Below are 14559 nucleotides of genomic sequence, written 5' to 3'. Positions count from 1 at the left end.
TAACTACAGTTGAAGGTTAGCTCTGGCCAAAGATGATGAAATGTGGTGTGCACCCGCCTTTTGTTTAAAATAATTGTACAAAAACATGTTCCTGGAAGTGCTTGTAGGAAGGCAACCTCCTGGAAGATGTCATTTTATCATTCTGCCCTTCTTTTTGTATTACGTGTTTAATGGTAAACAGCTCCTTTGTGCCACAAATCATAATGCACATCATAATCAACATGCACAGCAATATTGTACCCAATCAGTCTCATTACTGCAGGGAATAGTGGGCAATACTTTATCAAGTTTGGGAACAAATACCAGTGTACAAAATGACAATTTCAACTTTCTGCAAATTTGCAAACACTTGTCAGTGTAAATTAATGATTTTGCAAAAAAGAATTTATTTTCACTTTCGGCAAGAAATTCATCAGTTATAGTTAACTCTAACTATATCTGCTGAATTTCTCTGGTATAAATTCAGAACCTAACTATAAAGTCCCTGTAACTTTTGGTGTTGTTTTTTTACGTGAGTTTCTACGTTTTTTTAATTCTATTTCCTAACTATAACGTCCATGTAACATTCGTTTTTTTCAGGGAATTTCAGTTTTTTAAGGTAAAGTTATTTTAATTACTATACGTTAATCCAAGCACTGCCGCACACAGACATCGGCTGTGCGCAGTGGAGGTTGACTGCAGGGCTTGGCCTGCGGCCAGGCTCTGCAGCCGAGTCCCTAGAACCCCCCAACCCTGCACCGGGCATGGCCTTCAGCAGCAGCACCTGGCCTCTGGCCAAACCCTATAACCACCAAACCCCCCACCTGCAGGCACCTCCCTGTAACCACCAAGAGAGTTTTTCTAAACGTTAATAAATAATATATTTTAGGACAAATTGAAAAGAAAAATGTAATTGCCAAATAAAAAGAGTGATTTCACCTTTCGGTATGTACCTTAAGTATTTGAAGTTGAAAAGAAATCAAATAGGGAAATGACAAGTGACACCCATAGACTTGAACCCTCAATTTGTAGAGTGAAGGTCCAATACCTGAAGCACTACGCCACAGGTGACACCCAACCATGCAGTGTTGAGACCTAGCTATGACATTTAAACCAAAGTTATTTATGGGAAAAATATGTAAATGTTCCTTCACTGGGAATGTTTAATATAAAAAAAACTACTGAATAAACAGACAGAATACTATGAAATTCCAGGATTTAAACGTTCAACCTACTAAGGAACAGTCCAAGAGCTTTGCCAGTAGGCCAGAATTGACTTTGGTGTGTTGTGCATTAAAATATAACTATAACATTAGGACCAAACATCTTGCTTGTGTGACACTTTAAAGTCATTGTATGGAGAACCCATTACAATAACAATCTAATTCTCTCTTTCTTCCATCCCATTGTAGAATGGAAGAGAGAGCTAAACAGAAAGTGAGGGATTGGGCTAGAGGGAGAGAAATAAAGAGAAAGAGATTGACAGAGAGAACTTGAGAGGAAGAGAGAGAGAGAAAAAGGGAAAGCAGTTTTTTTAGGCTTTGATGAATGACGTACGTAGAATGAGATATTTTAGGACAAATTTAAAAGAAAACTGTATTTGTTGTTCTGTTCCATAACTTTATTCAGCATATATGCTTTTAGCCATCAAAGCACAAATAGAACTAAAATATCAACATTCACCACACAAAATTTAAAACATAGTAATAAATAATTAAAAACAAAAAAAGACCAATCCATAGCCATCAATTACTAGACAATGTCCATTACAGCCTACCCTATTAGATTATAATACTTTTCCCCGCATAGATACACTTTTTAATATAAAAAACTACTTGAACGCACAAATGCGGGTCGTTTAATGCAAACAGAAATTTCATAGCACCTTGATAGGATCTTATATTTTGCTCAATAAATAAAGGTTTAAGATAAGAGCATCTAAAATACGTATAAAATTTACAAAACAACATAAAGTGCAAGTGGATTGTTTATTGATTCCATCGCAAAGGCAGGCCATTGTTTCGGGAGGGCACCCTTTTGTCTCAGGGAATGCCACCAAATGATGCACCGTACCTAGTCTTAATCTTGTTAATACAAAAAGATGTTGCAGATTGGTAATTGTAGGTAGATACCTTTTACAACCTTATTTTGATTCCTGGACATATAGAAGGCAACTGACAATTTAGACATTTCAATCTCCCTCCTTCTTTCCAGCCTCCTTTGTAAAAAACCTCTTTTATCGTTTTTTTAGTAAGAGATAGTACTTGTTGGGGGTTCTCCATAACTGAAATTTTTTATGTTCTCTTGAAAACAGAATCAAGATATGCAAGCCAACAAATCCTAAAAGCATGATCAAGTTTTAAATTTAAACAATCCTAAATAATCATTTTTGTAAAACTGGGTTCCTCTTTGGCCCACATGCTGTACCAGAGTAGCAGAGGTCTTACCAGGAACACTCCTCTACAAATTGTAGCCCTACTTCCTGATGAATAAACTTTATTGATACAGAGGCAGGTAAACACAGAAGCCTCTTCAAAAAATTATTTTCCTCTACTTGTAGGGAGATGCCTGACCTATACTCCCAGAGACCCGCCCCATAATAGGCCATTGTCACCACTCTAGCCATAGATTTTTTGACCATCTCTCTCACATGGGTGACTTCCAAATTTACTAGAACATATAAAAATACTATTTAAGTATTGACTCATTTGAGCCTTTGTTGTTAAAATCTGCTGTTTCCAGGACCCATTATGGATATAAAAGGTTTTACACTTCCTCACTTTTCGATCACAGACCATAGTGTATGTTTTAGTTTTAGTTTTTACCATTCCCCTCGATGTCATAAAATCAGCAAAAGTGCTCATTAGAATCTGTAATCCCAATGGGGTCCTGGAAAGCAGGATGGCGTCATTGGCATAAAATGACATAGGCATAGGCCGACACGCCACATTGGGTACCTCAACCTGAAAGAGGTGGAAAAAATTGTCAACTCCATTTATAAACATTGAAAACACAGCTTTGGCGAGAACCCCTCCCTACTTTAATGGGGTGTATACATTCCCATGCAACTCTATATATGTACCCTGAATGATAAATTACCATAAAACCGGACCAAAAAAACAACAATCTACCTTGGAGCACGAAGGTCCACTAGGGTTGACCAAAGAATATCATGGTCCACAAGGTCAAAGGCACTACTAAGATCCACAAAACACAAATACAAGGTACCTGCTTTGGCTCTAGTATAGTTTCCTAATAATAAACCTAAGTTTACTCACTGCTCAATAGTGCCCAGACCCTTCCTAAAACCAAATTGTGCTGGAGATAGGACATTACTCTCCCTTACCAATGCCTCCAGCCTCCTCAGTAAAATCCTGCTAAGCAGCTTGACTGAGGAATCCAGGAGTGATAATCAATGATAAGTTTTAGGGGGGCCCAAGAAAAAGGTATCTCCCCTGCGATTACAGCATTAAACACCCTGGTTAGAACCGGGCCCCACAATTTGGGGGCAGATTTAAAAACAATGACTGGCACCCCATCAGGACCTGGGGCCTTACCCCTGTCCCAACACATAGGGCCAGAAAAACCTCCTCAGTAGAGATGTGCAGGAGGGAGATCCTTCATGATAACGTCTTCCTCTCGATCACTAACTGTCAGAAATGGGGTTTCTGGTTGGCTAGTGTATGCACCTCAGCCAGGCAGAACCCACCCACTCTAGTCAGGGCAAGGGAGTTACATGTCCAAGATAACCCCTGCTCACCCCCTTGGTAGCTTGGAACGAGCAGTCAGGCCTATCCCGGAGGCAATGTGTAAAGCATCTGCACAACACACACAACACATGTGATGCAATATCCCCACCACAAAGGAAACACAACACCAAGTTATATGAAAATATACTGTATTGTATACAATGCAATTATTAGACCAAACTTCACAGATCAGTACTATCCTGCTACCTTAGCAGTTGTCAGAATATTACCCATTAGTTACTCTGCAAACTAGCAGTAGTCCAATATAACACACAGGTTACTCAGTATTCAGCAACATAAGCAGTAGTCAGGAAACGCGTTATTACACCAAGACACTTGTCATAAGAATATGCTAAACGCCTATAGTAGGAACATTAGAAAACCTATGGCAAGTCATCAAAACATATTAGTACGGTATGCCCATAATAGGAACATCTACATACATATATAAACATCATAAAGCAGGTAGGCAATATATGTATTCCTCAAGTCTGTAGAAAGAACTTAGAATAAGTATATGGTTCCTTTTAGGGAATACCTGTGGTAATGATGACGGCACCTCCAGTGCCTAGAAGATGAAAAATGGGGCCCCAACGCTCTTCTGTGCAAAATGGGGGCCTCTGGTATCCTTTGGGCTAGAGGAGGGCAGCACGCACCTCCTCTGTGTTGTGGACAGGCCCCTCCAGGGGCCCATGATCACTGGGGGCCTTCCAGGCCTCAACCGGCCCTCACGAGGGGGGACCAACGTCCTCTGGTTATTGTAGGAGGAAGGGGGTGCCACGCACCCCTGATTCGTAATGGCCCCCTCCTAGGGCATGCAATCTCTTGGGGTCCCCCAGGCCTGCACTGGCCCTCCGTTGTGGGGGGAGACCACCAAACTGACACTGGCCCACGAGGGGGCCAACGAGGAGTCTGCGGCACGGGTGAGCCTCCAGTGAGGCTGCTGCCCCGCTCGCAGTGTAAATAGGAGCCCTCCGGGGCTCGGCAGGTGATGGAGAGGCATCCTCCTCTCCTCCCTGCTTTCCCCAACGTTCCCGCCCAAGACAGGGCCTTCCAGTGCCCCGGGGGTGCTCTACGAAGTGGTCCTCGACCTGGGATAAAACAGCCTCCCCGGGCTGCGGCTGTGATTCTCAGCACCACGACACGCTTTTTAAAAAGCGATTGGACAGTAATTGAAGCCCCGGTCGCGGCGGTGATTTCCTCATGCCACAAATTGGAGAAAGAGCGCTTTCCAAGGCGCTAGCAGCAGCACTCTCCACAGCGCCACTTCCAGACATCGGGAGAAGCACTCCTGATGTCTGCAGTTCATCGCAGGGGTCAGGGGCCACAGCACCCTGCCCCCTTGGGGAACAGAATTCTTTAGGAAAAAGGCCCACAAGGGGAGGGGCCCAGCGACAGGCCAGCACAGAGGATGTGAGCAGGTGACAAGTCCCTTACAGTGACCAGGCAGGTCACAGGTCAGCACAACAGCAGCAGACCTTGGCGGTCCCTGGTGAGTCCTTCCAGTCCTTTGTGTCCAGTTCCATGATGATTCCAAGAGTCTCCAAATTGTGGGGAAAATTCCCCTGTACTTATACTCAGTCCTTACAAAGTTTTGCAATGGTAGGGAGAGGAGGTTCCAGCCAGTTACAACTCCTTCAGCACAGGCTCCAAACATCAGTGGGGGGTAAATGACCCTATTGTGTGAGGCCAGGGCACAGCCTTTACAAATGTAGGTGAGCCCCACCTCTCCCTTCTCTTAGCCAAGGAAAACTATTCAGTATGCAGATGCACCTCTGTGACACCTCCACCCTCCCTGTGTACAGGCTGTCTGACAAGTAGGCACAAAGCCCGTCCTGTCACTCTGCCCAGACGGGGATTGGAGTCAAGCTGCAAAACACCAGAGTCCTAAGCACAGATAACTGCACACTTTCTAGAAATGGCATTTCTATAATAGCAATAAAAAATACACCTACACTAGTAAGCAGCATTTATTATCACCATCACAACCATACCAAACATGCCTACGCTACCCCTCATAAATCAGACAGTACCCCTTACACCTAAGGCAGGGCATTTCCAATGCAATCCTATGAGAAGGCAGCACTCACAGCAGTGAGACACCAAGTTAGGCTGTTTGTCATTACCAGGACAGGCCACGCAACCTGCCACATGTCCTGCTTCTACATGCATGGCACCCTGCCCATAGGGCTAGCTAGGGGGTACCTTAGGGGTGACTTACATGTAGTAAAAGGGGGGTTTTGGGCCTGGCAATTAAATTTAGATACAGGTCTCTGTGGCAGAAAACTGCGCACACAGGCCCCACGCTAGCAGGCCTGAGACAGGTTTGAAAGTCTACTTCAGTGGGTGGTGCCAGCAGTGCTGCAGGCCCACTAGTAGTATTTAACTTACAGGTCCTGGGTATAGAGATACCACTGTACAAGGGACTTATAGGTAAATTAAATATGCCAATTAGGGATAAGCCAATCATACCAACTTTAGATGGGACAGCACCTGCACTTCAGCACTGGTCAGCAGTGATAAAGTGCTCAGAGTCCTAGAGCCAACAGCGAGCGGTCAGAAAAAAATAGGAGAAAGCAGGCAAAAAGACTGGGGATGACCCTGTGTAAGGAAACAAGTCAAACACTAACCCTAGAAGCTTGCTAAAAAATCTGAGAGTAATGATCCACCCAAGCAGCAGCACAGCCATACCAGGGTCCGAGGTCACCTCACTAGCCACAAAAGGGGCATTAAATGTTCCCCAAAATAACTTAGCATCATGGACTTTTGTGGCCAGGGCCAACTTGTCCCATGCTTCTACCTGCAGCACCTTTTTCCTAGATTGTACTGTCTCCTTATATTTAACTTGCAATAAGTTAATAACCACAATGTCCCAAGGGGACTTACAGTGGGATTCCTTTAGTTCGACATATGCATCATCACAAACCCTATCAAACCAACCTCTCTTCTTCCTACTGTGGTTGCCCTTCATTTGCTGTGTCAAAAGTACCTTAATGGAACTAACAATATGGTCAAAAGCGCTTAACAGCACTACTGGGGAGACTTCTTCCTGAAGTCAAAGCCCCAGTTCTACTTAATTCCTCCTCACTGCTTCCTTCAAGATACCTTTGGGATCAATATCAACCCACTTAATCCTTACCCCATTCATCCTATTGGGTTCTAGATATCATTTATTTGGGCAACAACTGCCTGCCTCGAACACCAAAATGTAAAAGGGAGTACAATAGGATCATGGTCACTCACTATGGTCTGCAATATATAAGGTGAGCCACACAGCCCCTTTGCCGATGATGACACCAGTACATGGTCAATAATTGAAGTCGAGGCCCTCCCCGTAAATGTTGAATTGGCTCCCCATTTCCACCACAGTTACCCCTCAACCACTCAAGATCATGGCTTAAAAGTATTGTATTGAAAGCCTCTCCATAATCATTGTATGGAAAATGTACCTTACTCCCACCTTCCTGATCTGTAAGTCCACACACCAGTGCAGCTGGTAAAGGACAGGATTGTATATTAAAATCACCTACCCATAAAAGAATATAGTTAGCGTGTATAGTTTTTACAAACCTTCTTAAACCCAGATCAAGGGCGTATGAAAACTCTGCAATGAGTGGAGTCACAAATGTTATTAAAGAAGTTGATTAACACCATATCCCGACCCCCCAATAGGATAAACACCGTAATTATCCATATTGGTCCACAGAATCAGATTTCATCAATTTAACAGGAAGGTTGTTGGAAATAAGGATCTGCAACCCCCCTTTGGTCTCCTGGCTTGTGATGGCATAACACCAAGGAAATGGGACAAGAAACCCTGTACATGTAGTGGAGATACACACCATGTTTCTTGGGTGCAAATAATATCTAGATCCTTAGTTACATTAACCCAATCCTTGGACCCTATCTTATTTAATACTCCTCTGACATTCCATGTAAAATGTTTCAAATGCCCATCCTAGTGAAGGTCACCCTGGCCTCATCTCTGGATTAAGGAAAATTACTTAAGGTAACTAATACCTTATTACCATCCTCTACAAGCATGGCTTGTGAAATGACCTTCCCACTGCAGCCTATAGAATCAACTGGGGACCACTTGAATGTACCAATAGTTGTGGCCCCCACAGAATTGCCACCTACAGCCCTCTTCCCTTTTTGCCTAGGTGCATATTGTCAATCAGTATCTGACAAGGAGGATAGGGCCTGATACGATTGGTCAATGATAAAGAAGGATTAATGAAAAACCTACCCTCAAACGAATTTCGTAAGCTTGGAATTACTTTCAAAAATGAGGCACAGGATTGTAGGTGGAAAAAGAAGAAACCCCAATGAACAAAGAGTCATCACATTTTCAGCAAAATAACATTGCGTTACTCTAGCTAGAATTTCCCCTGCATACCTAGGACATTAAAAATTAACAATAACACAGTCACCAGCTAAATTATTCTTAAGCGGGCCTACCCACCCCACTGTATTTTTCATTTAAAACTAGTGAGATCACCTTTCAGTATGCACCTTAAACTGTTGAAGTTTAAAAGAAATTAAAGAAGGAAAATGACCACTGAAGGAACTGGAGTAGAATACTCAACTTTCAGTGTGAGGGTCTGTGAACTTAACCTTTAGGCCATAGGTGAATCCTTACTGTGATGCTTCCAGACATACTTATGACAGTCAACCCATGCATGTGATTGGAAAGAAAGGTAAATGTTCCATCTTTAGGAAGGTTTAACAGTAAAAAAAACTAGTAAATAAACAAACACATTACCAAGCCATACTAGTATTTGAACCTTCAGCCTACAGAGTGACAGCACAAGACTTTGGCCCTTAGGCCAGAAATGACTCTGTTCTGCTCTGCATTCAAACATAACTATAACATTTACACCAAGCACCTTGCTAGTCTGACTCTTTGAGGTCATTGAATGGAGAGACCATTGCAATAACAACCTCTCTCTTTCTCTCTTCCATCCCATTATGGTATGGAAGGGAGAGAGAGAGAGAGAGAGAGAGAGACAGAGAGAGAAAGAGGACCGTGGGAGGAGCCTGAAGGCCCCCACGGTCCTAGCCAGTTCCCCACATTGTGCTCCTGCAAGCAAGAAAATGCTTTAAATTTAAATAGAAGCTCCCTGCAATGTTTTAATCTGTTTCCCTCTACGCATATTTGCGTGCATTGTTTTGCCCCAAGGAGGTGGCAGTCCATTGGGCGCGGAGGGGGGGGGGGCCTGCAGCCCCTGCATTTTTCTTTGTGATTACCCCAGGGAGGGGGTGGTCCCAGGGGCTAATAGAAGCCCTAGTAGGGATGCCCATGACCCTCCTCCTTTTTGAAGCATCCAATGTCCCCGGGACCTGGCTCACCCCGGGGGCACATAAAAAAAAGGGCGGGAGACCGGCATTTTTTTTTTTTATGTCAGGAAAGTCCATGGATGCTTTCATGCCCTTGCAGAGTCCATAAGGAACCCCTAGACCGAGGCTAGGGGCTCAGCGTGACCCTACCTGGCCCCTTTTCTTTTTTTTCACTTTTTTCTGGGACTCAGCTGAAGCGGAGTCCCATGACGGCTGCCAACACTTCCTTGTCCAAGTGTTGGGAGCCAATCAGATATCAGCACGGGGACAGTTGTAAGCACGGAGTAACCACATGCCCAAATATCTATTTTTTTGCACTTTAATATCTCCAAAAACCATTGAACGGATTTATACCAAATCACACAAAAAGTGTGCTTTCTGGACCAAGCGCTAGCTTTCTGCCAAATTTGGTGTAGTTCCGTCCAGCAGTTCGGGCTGTAGTTGTGTTCAAACATTTGAAAAATCCTATTGACATAGAATGGGGAAAAAGTGTTTTGGGACACCTCCTTTTTCTCGGCCCTAGCTTGAGGGATCACCTCGAAACAGAGCAGCTGAACCGAATAAAGTATACGTTTTGAGAATTTCATGAAGATTTGTCCAGCGATACCAAAAGTTATTGGCAAAACCAAAAAGCTGTCTCTAGAAAAAAAAGGTCCTAAATATATTTACTGCCATCTGCCAGTACATTATTATTATTATTATTTATGTCACATAGAACTTGATCATATTGTAGCAATATTATGTTCCATCGATATTCACAACTTATTATTTCCTTCAAAAGTTACAAAAATTTCCGAACAGTACCTCAAAAACTTTGATGTATGCTGCTTTTCCATTTCCGGCTGGATAGGTGTGGAAGGTGCTGCATTAGGGATTATGGTTTCATAGTCCTATAATATTACAGAAACAGAGAGCATTGCATTTATTTGAAAAGACACCTTAAGACTTTTAAACAAATATTATTGTTCTTTGGTTAAGTGGTCTAATTCTGCTAAACTGAAGAACAGAATGAGTCTCTCTAGGACCAGTGATTCTAAGGTTCCCTCAAAAACTACATCTAGGGGGTTATGTACAGTGCTTAATTTGTGCTTGTTGTTTCCGGTGTTAAGCACCGGCACTTTTTGAGGCGCTTATTCTTCAGTCTTAAGCCATTTGCTGCGAGCAAAAGACACATATGGGAAAGACGGAGGAAGGGAAAAACAAAAAAGCGTCATAAAGGGAGAACGTAGAAAGCTGCCAGAGTGAGCTGGAGGGGGGAGGAAGTGGCTTTAAATGGATTGAAAAGGCCCGAGATGGCTTCAGGATTACGCAGCCTCATTTTTCCGTGTTCCCACATTTAATTGCAGCAGCCGCATGTTTAAGAAGAGGGCTTTGGGCTCCCGCACGTTTTCATTTACAAATTAAGCACTGGTTATTTACTGAAGTTGTGCACTTGCATGGGTCAAGAAAATGTTTTGATTTACTTACCATCATAAAAGTGCGTAATCCCAGTAGAAAATTGCAGATTATCACACAAGCATGTACGTAACCCTTAGTAAAACTATCCGTTAATGCCCTTTTATGGAGCAGTAACCATCCAAACTTTATAACTTGTCTTCTGTTGCATACTTAAGTCAGGCTATTTCCAATACTACATAGCATACTCTTCTGGCCTCTTTTGAATTACGTATGCATACTATTTTCTAAAATCCCTGGCATCTCCCAGACACTTGAAAAGGATTGAATTTGCTTAAAATGCTAACGGAATTATCAAACGTAATTCTTGGCCTCCTTTCAGGGAAGAATAAACTATTTGCCATCACTGTCTCCTTTTTCATTGTTTTTTCTATTGCAGTACAGTGTTGTTGTTTTTTAAATATTAAAACAGGGGCATTCGCATTAGGAAGTGATTTCTATTTATAAAATCCTGTGCGAAGGTTATATTAAAATGGTACATTGGAGCTTTACTGTCTGCCAATAACATCAGAATTTCTTGCTATTTGATCTTATGTCATTAGGCCCACAGAACACACTTAAGACGTCAAGAGAGGTGTTTTTGTTTTTAATTTTTTTTTAGAAAAAGTGAAGCAGTGTTCTATTGGTCTATCATAGAAAGACCATTTCGTGTCAGTGTGGCTTATGCAAAAAATGTACACTCTCCTGCCCTACTTTTTCTAAATTTGAGAAATGGCCAATTGAAGAGGTTCAGGAAAATAATTAGGGCCTGATTTAGATTTCGGTGGAGGGAAATACTCACAAATGCGATCAAATGCAAATGATATCCTGTCCGCCATATTATGATTTTATTATATATTCTGGGGATCAAAATACGGTGGATGGGATATCCGTCATGTTTGTGATAGAATATTCTCTCCAATCTAAAAAAGGCCCTCTGTGTCTAACAGTGGTGTAATGAAATATGAGGGGGCCCCCTGCAAAGTGCTTGGGGGCCCCCTCTGGACTTACTCAGGAGACTCAGGCCCAGGTACTCTGCTTAAGGGGGGCCCTGGAGCTTGGGTGCCCCTGTAGCACAGGGCCTGCAAGGACCTTTGTTACGGCACTGGTGTCTTATTGTTAGCTAATGCAGAGGATGGAATATGTTATGCTGCGTTGTGCAGTCTCTGCAGCCTATCTGGAAGGTACTGCCAATGTTACCTATAATCTGCTTTGAAAGGAAATATATGAGAAGTTCTAGCAATCATATTCAAGTGAAATAATTCCTTCTGTGCCACTTTGGTCACTTGACTGTAAGAGACAGCTCATTATCCATCCAAAAGCCAGATTCTTCATCAAAGATGCAGGTGATGGACATGTGCCGAGCGAGACTGGCCATATCTATAGTGGCCGGCATAAGCCTGGTGTCCTCATTGCTATTTGTCAGAATCACGCAGAGATATTGTCTGACATAAATATGGTGTGCTTAATATTGTTTCTCTTATTAACTCTAATCGGGCAATATTTTGGTAAATGATATTTACACCACCACGTTTATGTCAGATAAATTGATGATATTCTGCACCATGTTTTCTCGAATGCACTCCTATCTGATGTGGAGGGGCGTAGCCTGAGTTGGTTCTCATACATCCACTGCCTCCAGACTTAAAAATTATCTGTGAATCATCAGTGTAGTTAAAATGATGCACATCAAATGATTGATCTAACTTAACTAGCAGGGGCAGATATACTACAAGCATTTGCAATGCAATAGGTCTCACATTTTCTTTATTGGCATTGTAAATTCATGAATGGACTTTTCTACATGACTTGGTCAACCATGCATCATAATTTCGTCTTTCCCTGCCATATAATTCAATTGGCCCAGCATTTAACTAAAGCACTTCAATTTACCTTCTTCCTCTATCTTAAAACATATACAATTATCATATAAATGTTTATCAGAAATAAACTTTTGACATTAGAGTGTAATGCTCAAAACACCATAACAAAAATATAGTTTGGGAAGGATTGGAGAGTGAAAGGAAAGAGGGAGTCGGGAGTGAAGATGGAGAGGACAAGTGGCGTAGTAATGGTGCCTTGGGCCCTAGAGTAAGAAAGAAAAATGGTTCACTGGAATTTCAGTGGGAAAATACAGCAGTAATTAGAGTTGAGTGTGTTCCGTAGGTCTCTGGGCTCTGGTGCCACTGCACCTGTTGCTCCATTGATAACTAGGCCTCAGGAAAGAAAGCGGATGGGGCAGAAAAAGAGAAGCAAAAGGAATACAACAGACAAAAAGGAAGAAAGAGAAGGAGTGGCAAAGAAATAAAGGAAAGAATGGGAAGAAAGAATGAGAAAATGAAAACACAAGTTAGAAAAGAAAAAGAGCAAACGTAAGACAAAAGAAAAAAGGAAAGGAAGCTAGCGAATGAAAGATAAAGAGGTAAAAATAATGAAAGAAGTGTGAAAAGAAAGAGAAAAATTAGCATTAGAGAAAAAAGAGAGATGGTGAGACAAACAAGCAGCAAAAGAACCAATGCATGTATGTACTGACACATTTCCCACAGACACAGAATTGGAAAACAATTTTAACACTTTGGGTCCCAACAACAAATTTGTGGCTTCCACATTCTGACAGAAAAAAGAGGCATTTATAGTAAAATGTGAATTGACAGATAAAGATAATAAAAACACCAGAGAAAGGAAGGAAGAAAGATATTTTTAAAAAGTGAACTGGTGACGTGTGGATTTTAAGAACTGGAAAGAGAAAAGTGGGGGAGAAAGAAAACATTGAGAGTAAACAGAGTAAAAGAAAGAACGGAGTGAGATAGGTGAAACAGAACCTATGAAATAAAGTTGTGTCCTGGCCCAGTGCTGGAATAACAGAAAGGCAGCGGGTGAGGAATGAGAAACATAGCACTATGTAATTCCTGGTATTGGAATAATGAGGCACTGCAGGTTAGGGTTGAGGAGCACTGACAGAGTTATATGTGGGCTGCAGTACTGGAATATGGGCACACAATGTCAGAAGTGAGGTATGTTAATGGAGCTATGTATGGAACCTAGTATTGGCGGAGCAGTGCTGCCAAGTGTTAGCCTGGAGGTGCCCTGATGAAGCTGTGAGTGGGGCCCAGCATGGGAGTGGCATTGCGTCTGAACCACAGAAGCCAGGAGTTCTGAAGGGCGTGTGTGTGAGCCTTAGTACTGAGAAGAAATGTGCACAGAATGTTAGAATTGAAGGATTCTGGTGGAGCAGTGGTGGTTCCCATCAACAGTGACGTTGGATGTTAGACTTGAGGTGCACTGGCTGAGCTGTGTTTTGCTCTTTTGGGTCCAGTATTGGCTTGGCAGTGGGACTGCATATTAGAACTGAACTGCTGTAATGGAACTGTATGTGAGCGGTATATAGGAAAAGAAGTGACCTTGCCAGGGTAGAACTGAGGTGCACTTATGGAACTGCGTCTGAGGTCCCCATACTGGAACAGCAGTGTGTAGTGACTGTAAGAACAGAGCTGCTCTGGTTTCTGGCACTGGCATGGCTGAGGGGCGTGGAGTGTGTGAACCGAGGTGCACTGATGGAGCTGTGCCTGATGTCCCAGTACTGGAACAGCAGTGTGTATTGACTGTAAGTACTGAGGTGCTCAGGCAGACAGTGTGTGCAGGGTTCCGACACTGGCACTGCTGAGGGGCTTGGAGTGTATGAACTGAGGTGCTCATATGGGGCTGCGTCTGAGGTCCCAGTACTGGAACAGAGGTGTACTGACTGTAAGAAATGAGGTGCTCTGGCAGACAGCGTGTTGGTTCTGGTACCAGCACAGCTGAAGACTTGGAATGTGTGAACTGAGGTGCAGAGTGTACTGACTGCAAGAACTGAGGTCCTCTGGCAGACAGCGTGAGTGGGGTTCCTGGCATTGGCATGGCTGAGGTCCACTGCTGGAGCTGACCCGAGGTCCCAGTATAGAGCAGAAGTGGGCACTGTCTTTAAGGATTGAGGAGCCCTGGTAGAGCTGGGTGCCTAGTCTATAAGCAATTACAAGCAATCCTCTGCCCTTTCTCTCAGCACCGGGGACCACAGGCA

General features: G+C 42.9%; 1 protein-coding gene across 1 annotated transcript in view; it reads right to left on the bottom strand.

Annotated features, from left to right (window-relative positions):
- Positions 1-14559, bottom strand: part of SLC28A1 (solute carrier family 28 member 1) — a 320021-nt gene that overhangs the window by 237108 nt on the left and 68354 nt on the right. The window contains exon 3 of the mRNA XM_069222341.1: positions 9873-9958. Coding sequence (XP_069078442.1) covers positions 9873-9958 — 86 coding nt within the window. The remainder of the gene's footprint in view (positions 1-9872; positions 9959-14559) is intronic.

This window comes from Pleurodeles waltl, chromosome 3_1 (genome assembly GCF_031143425.1).
Source record: "Pleurodeles waltl isolate 20211129_DDA chromosome 3_1, aPleWal1.hap1.20221129, whole genome shotgun sequence".
In the NCBI taxonomy this organism is placed as follows: domain Eukaryota; kingdom Metazoa; phylum Chordata; class Amphibia; order Caudata; family Salamandridae; genus Pleurodeles; species Pleurodeles waltl.
Note: the sequence above shows the minus strand (reverse complement) of the source record. Positions and strands in the feature narration are given on the sequence as shown.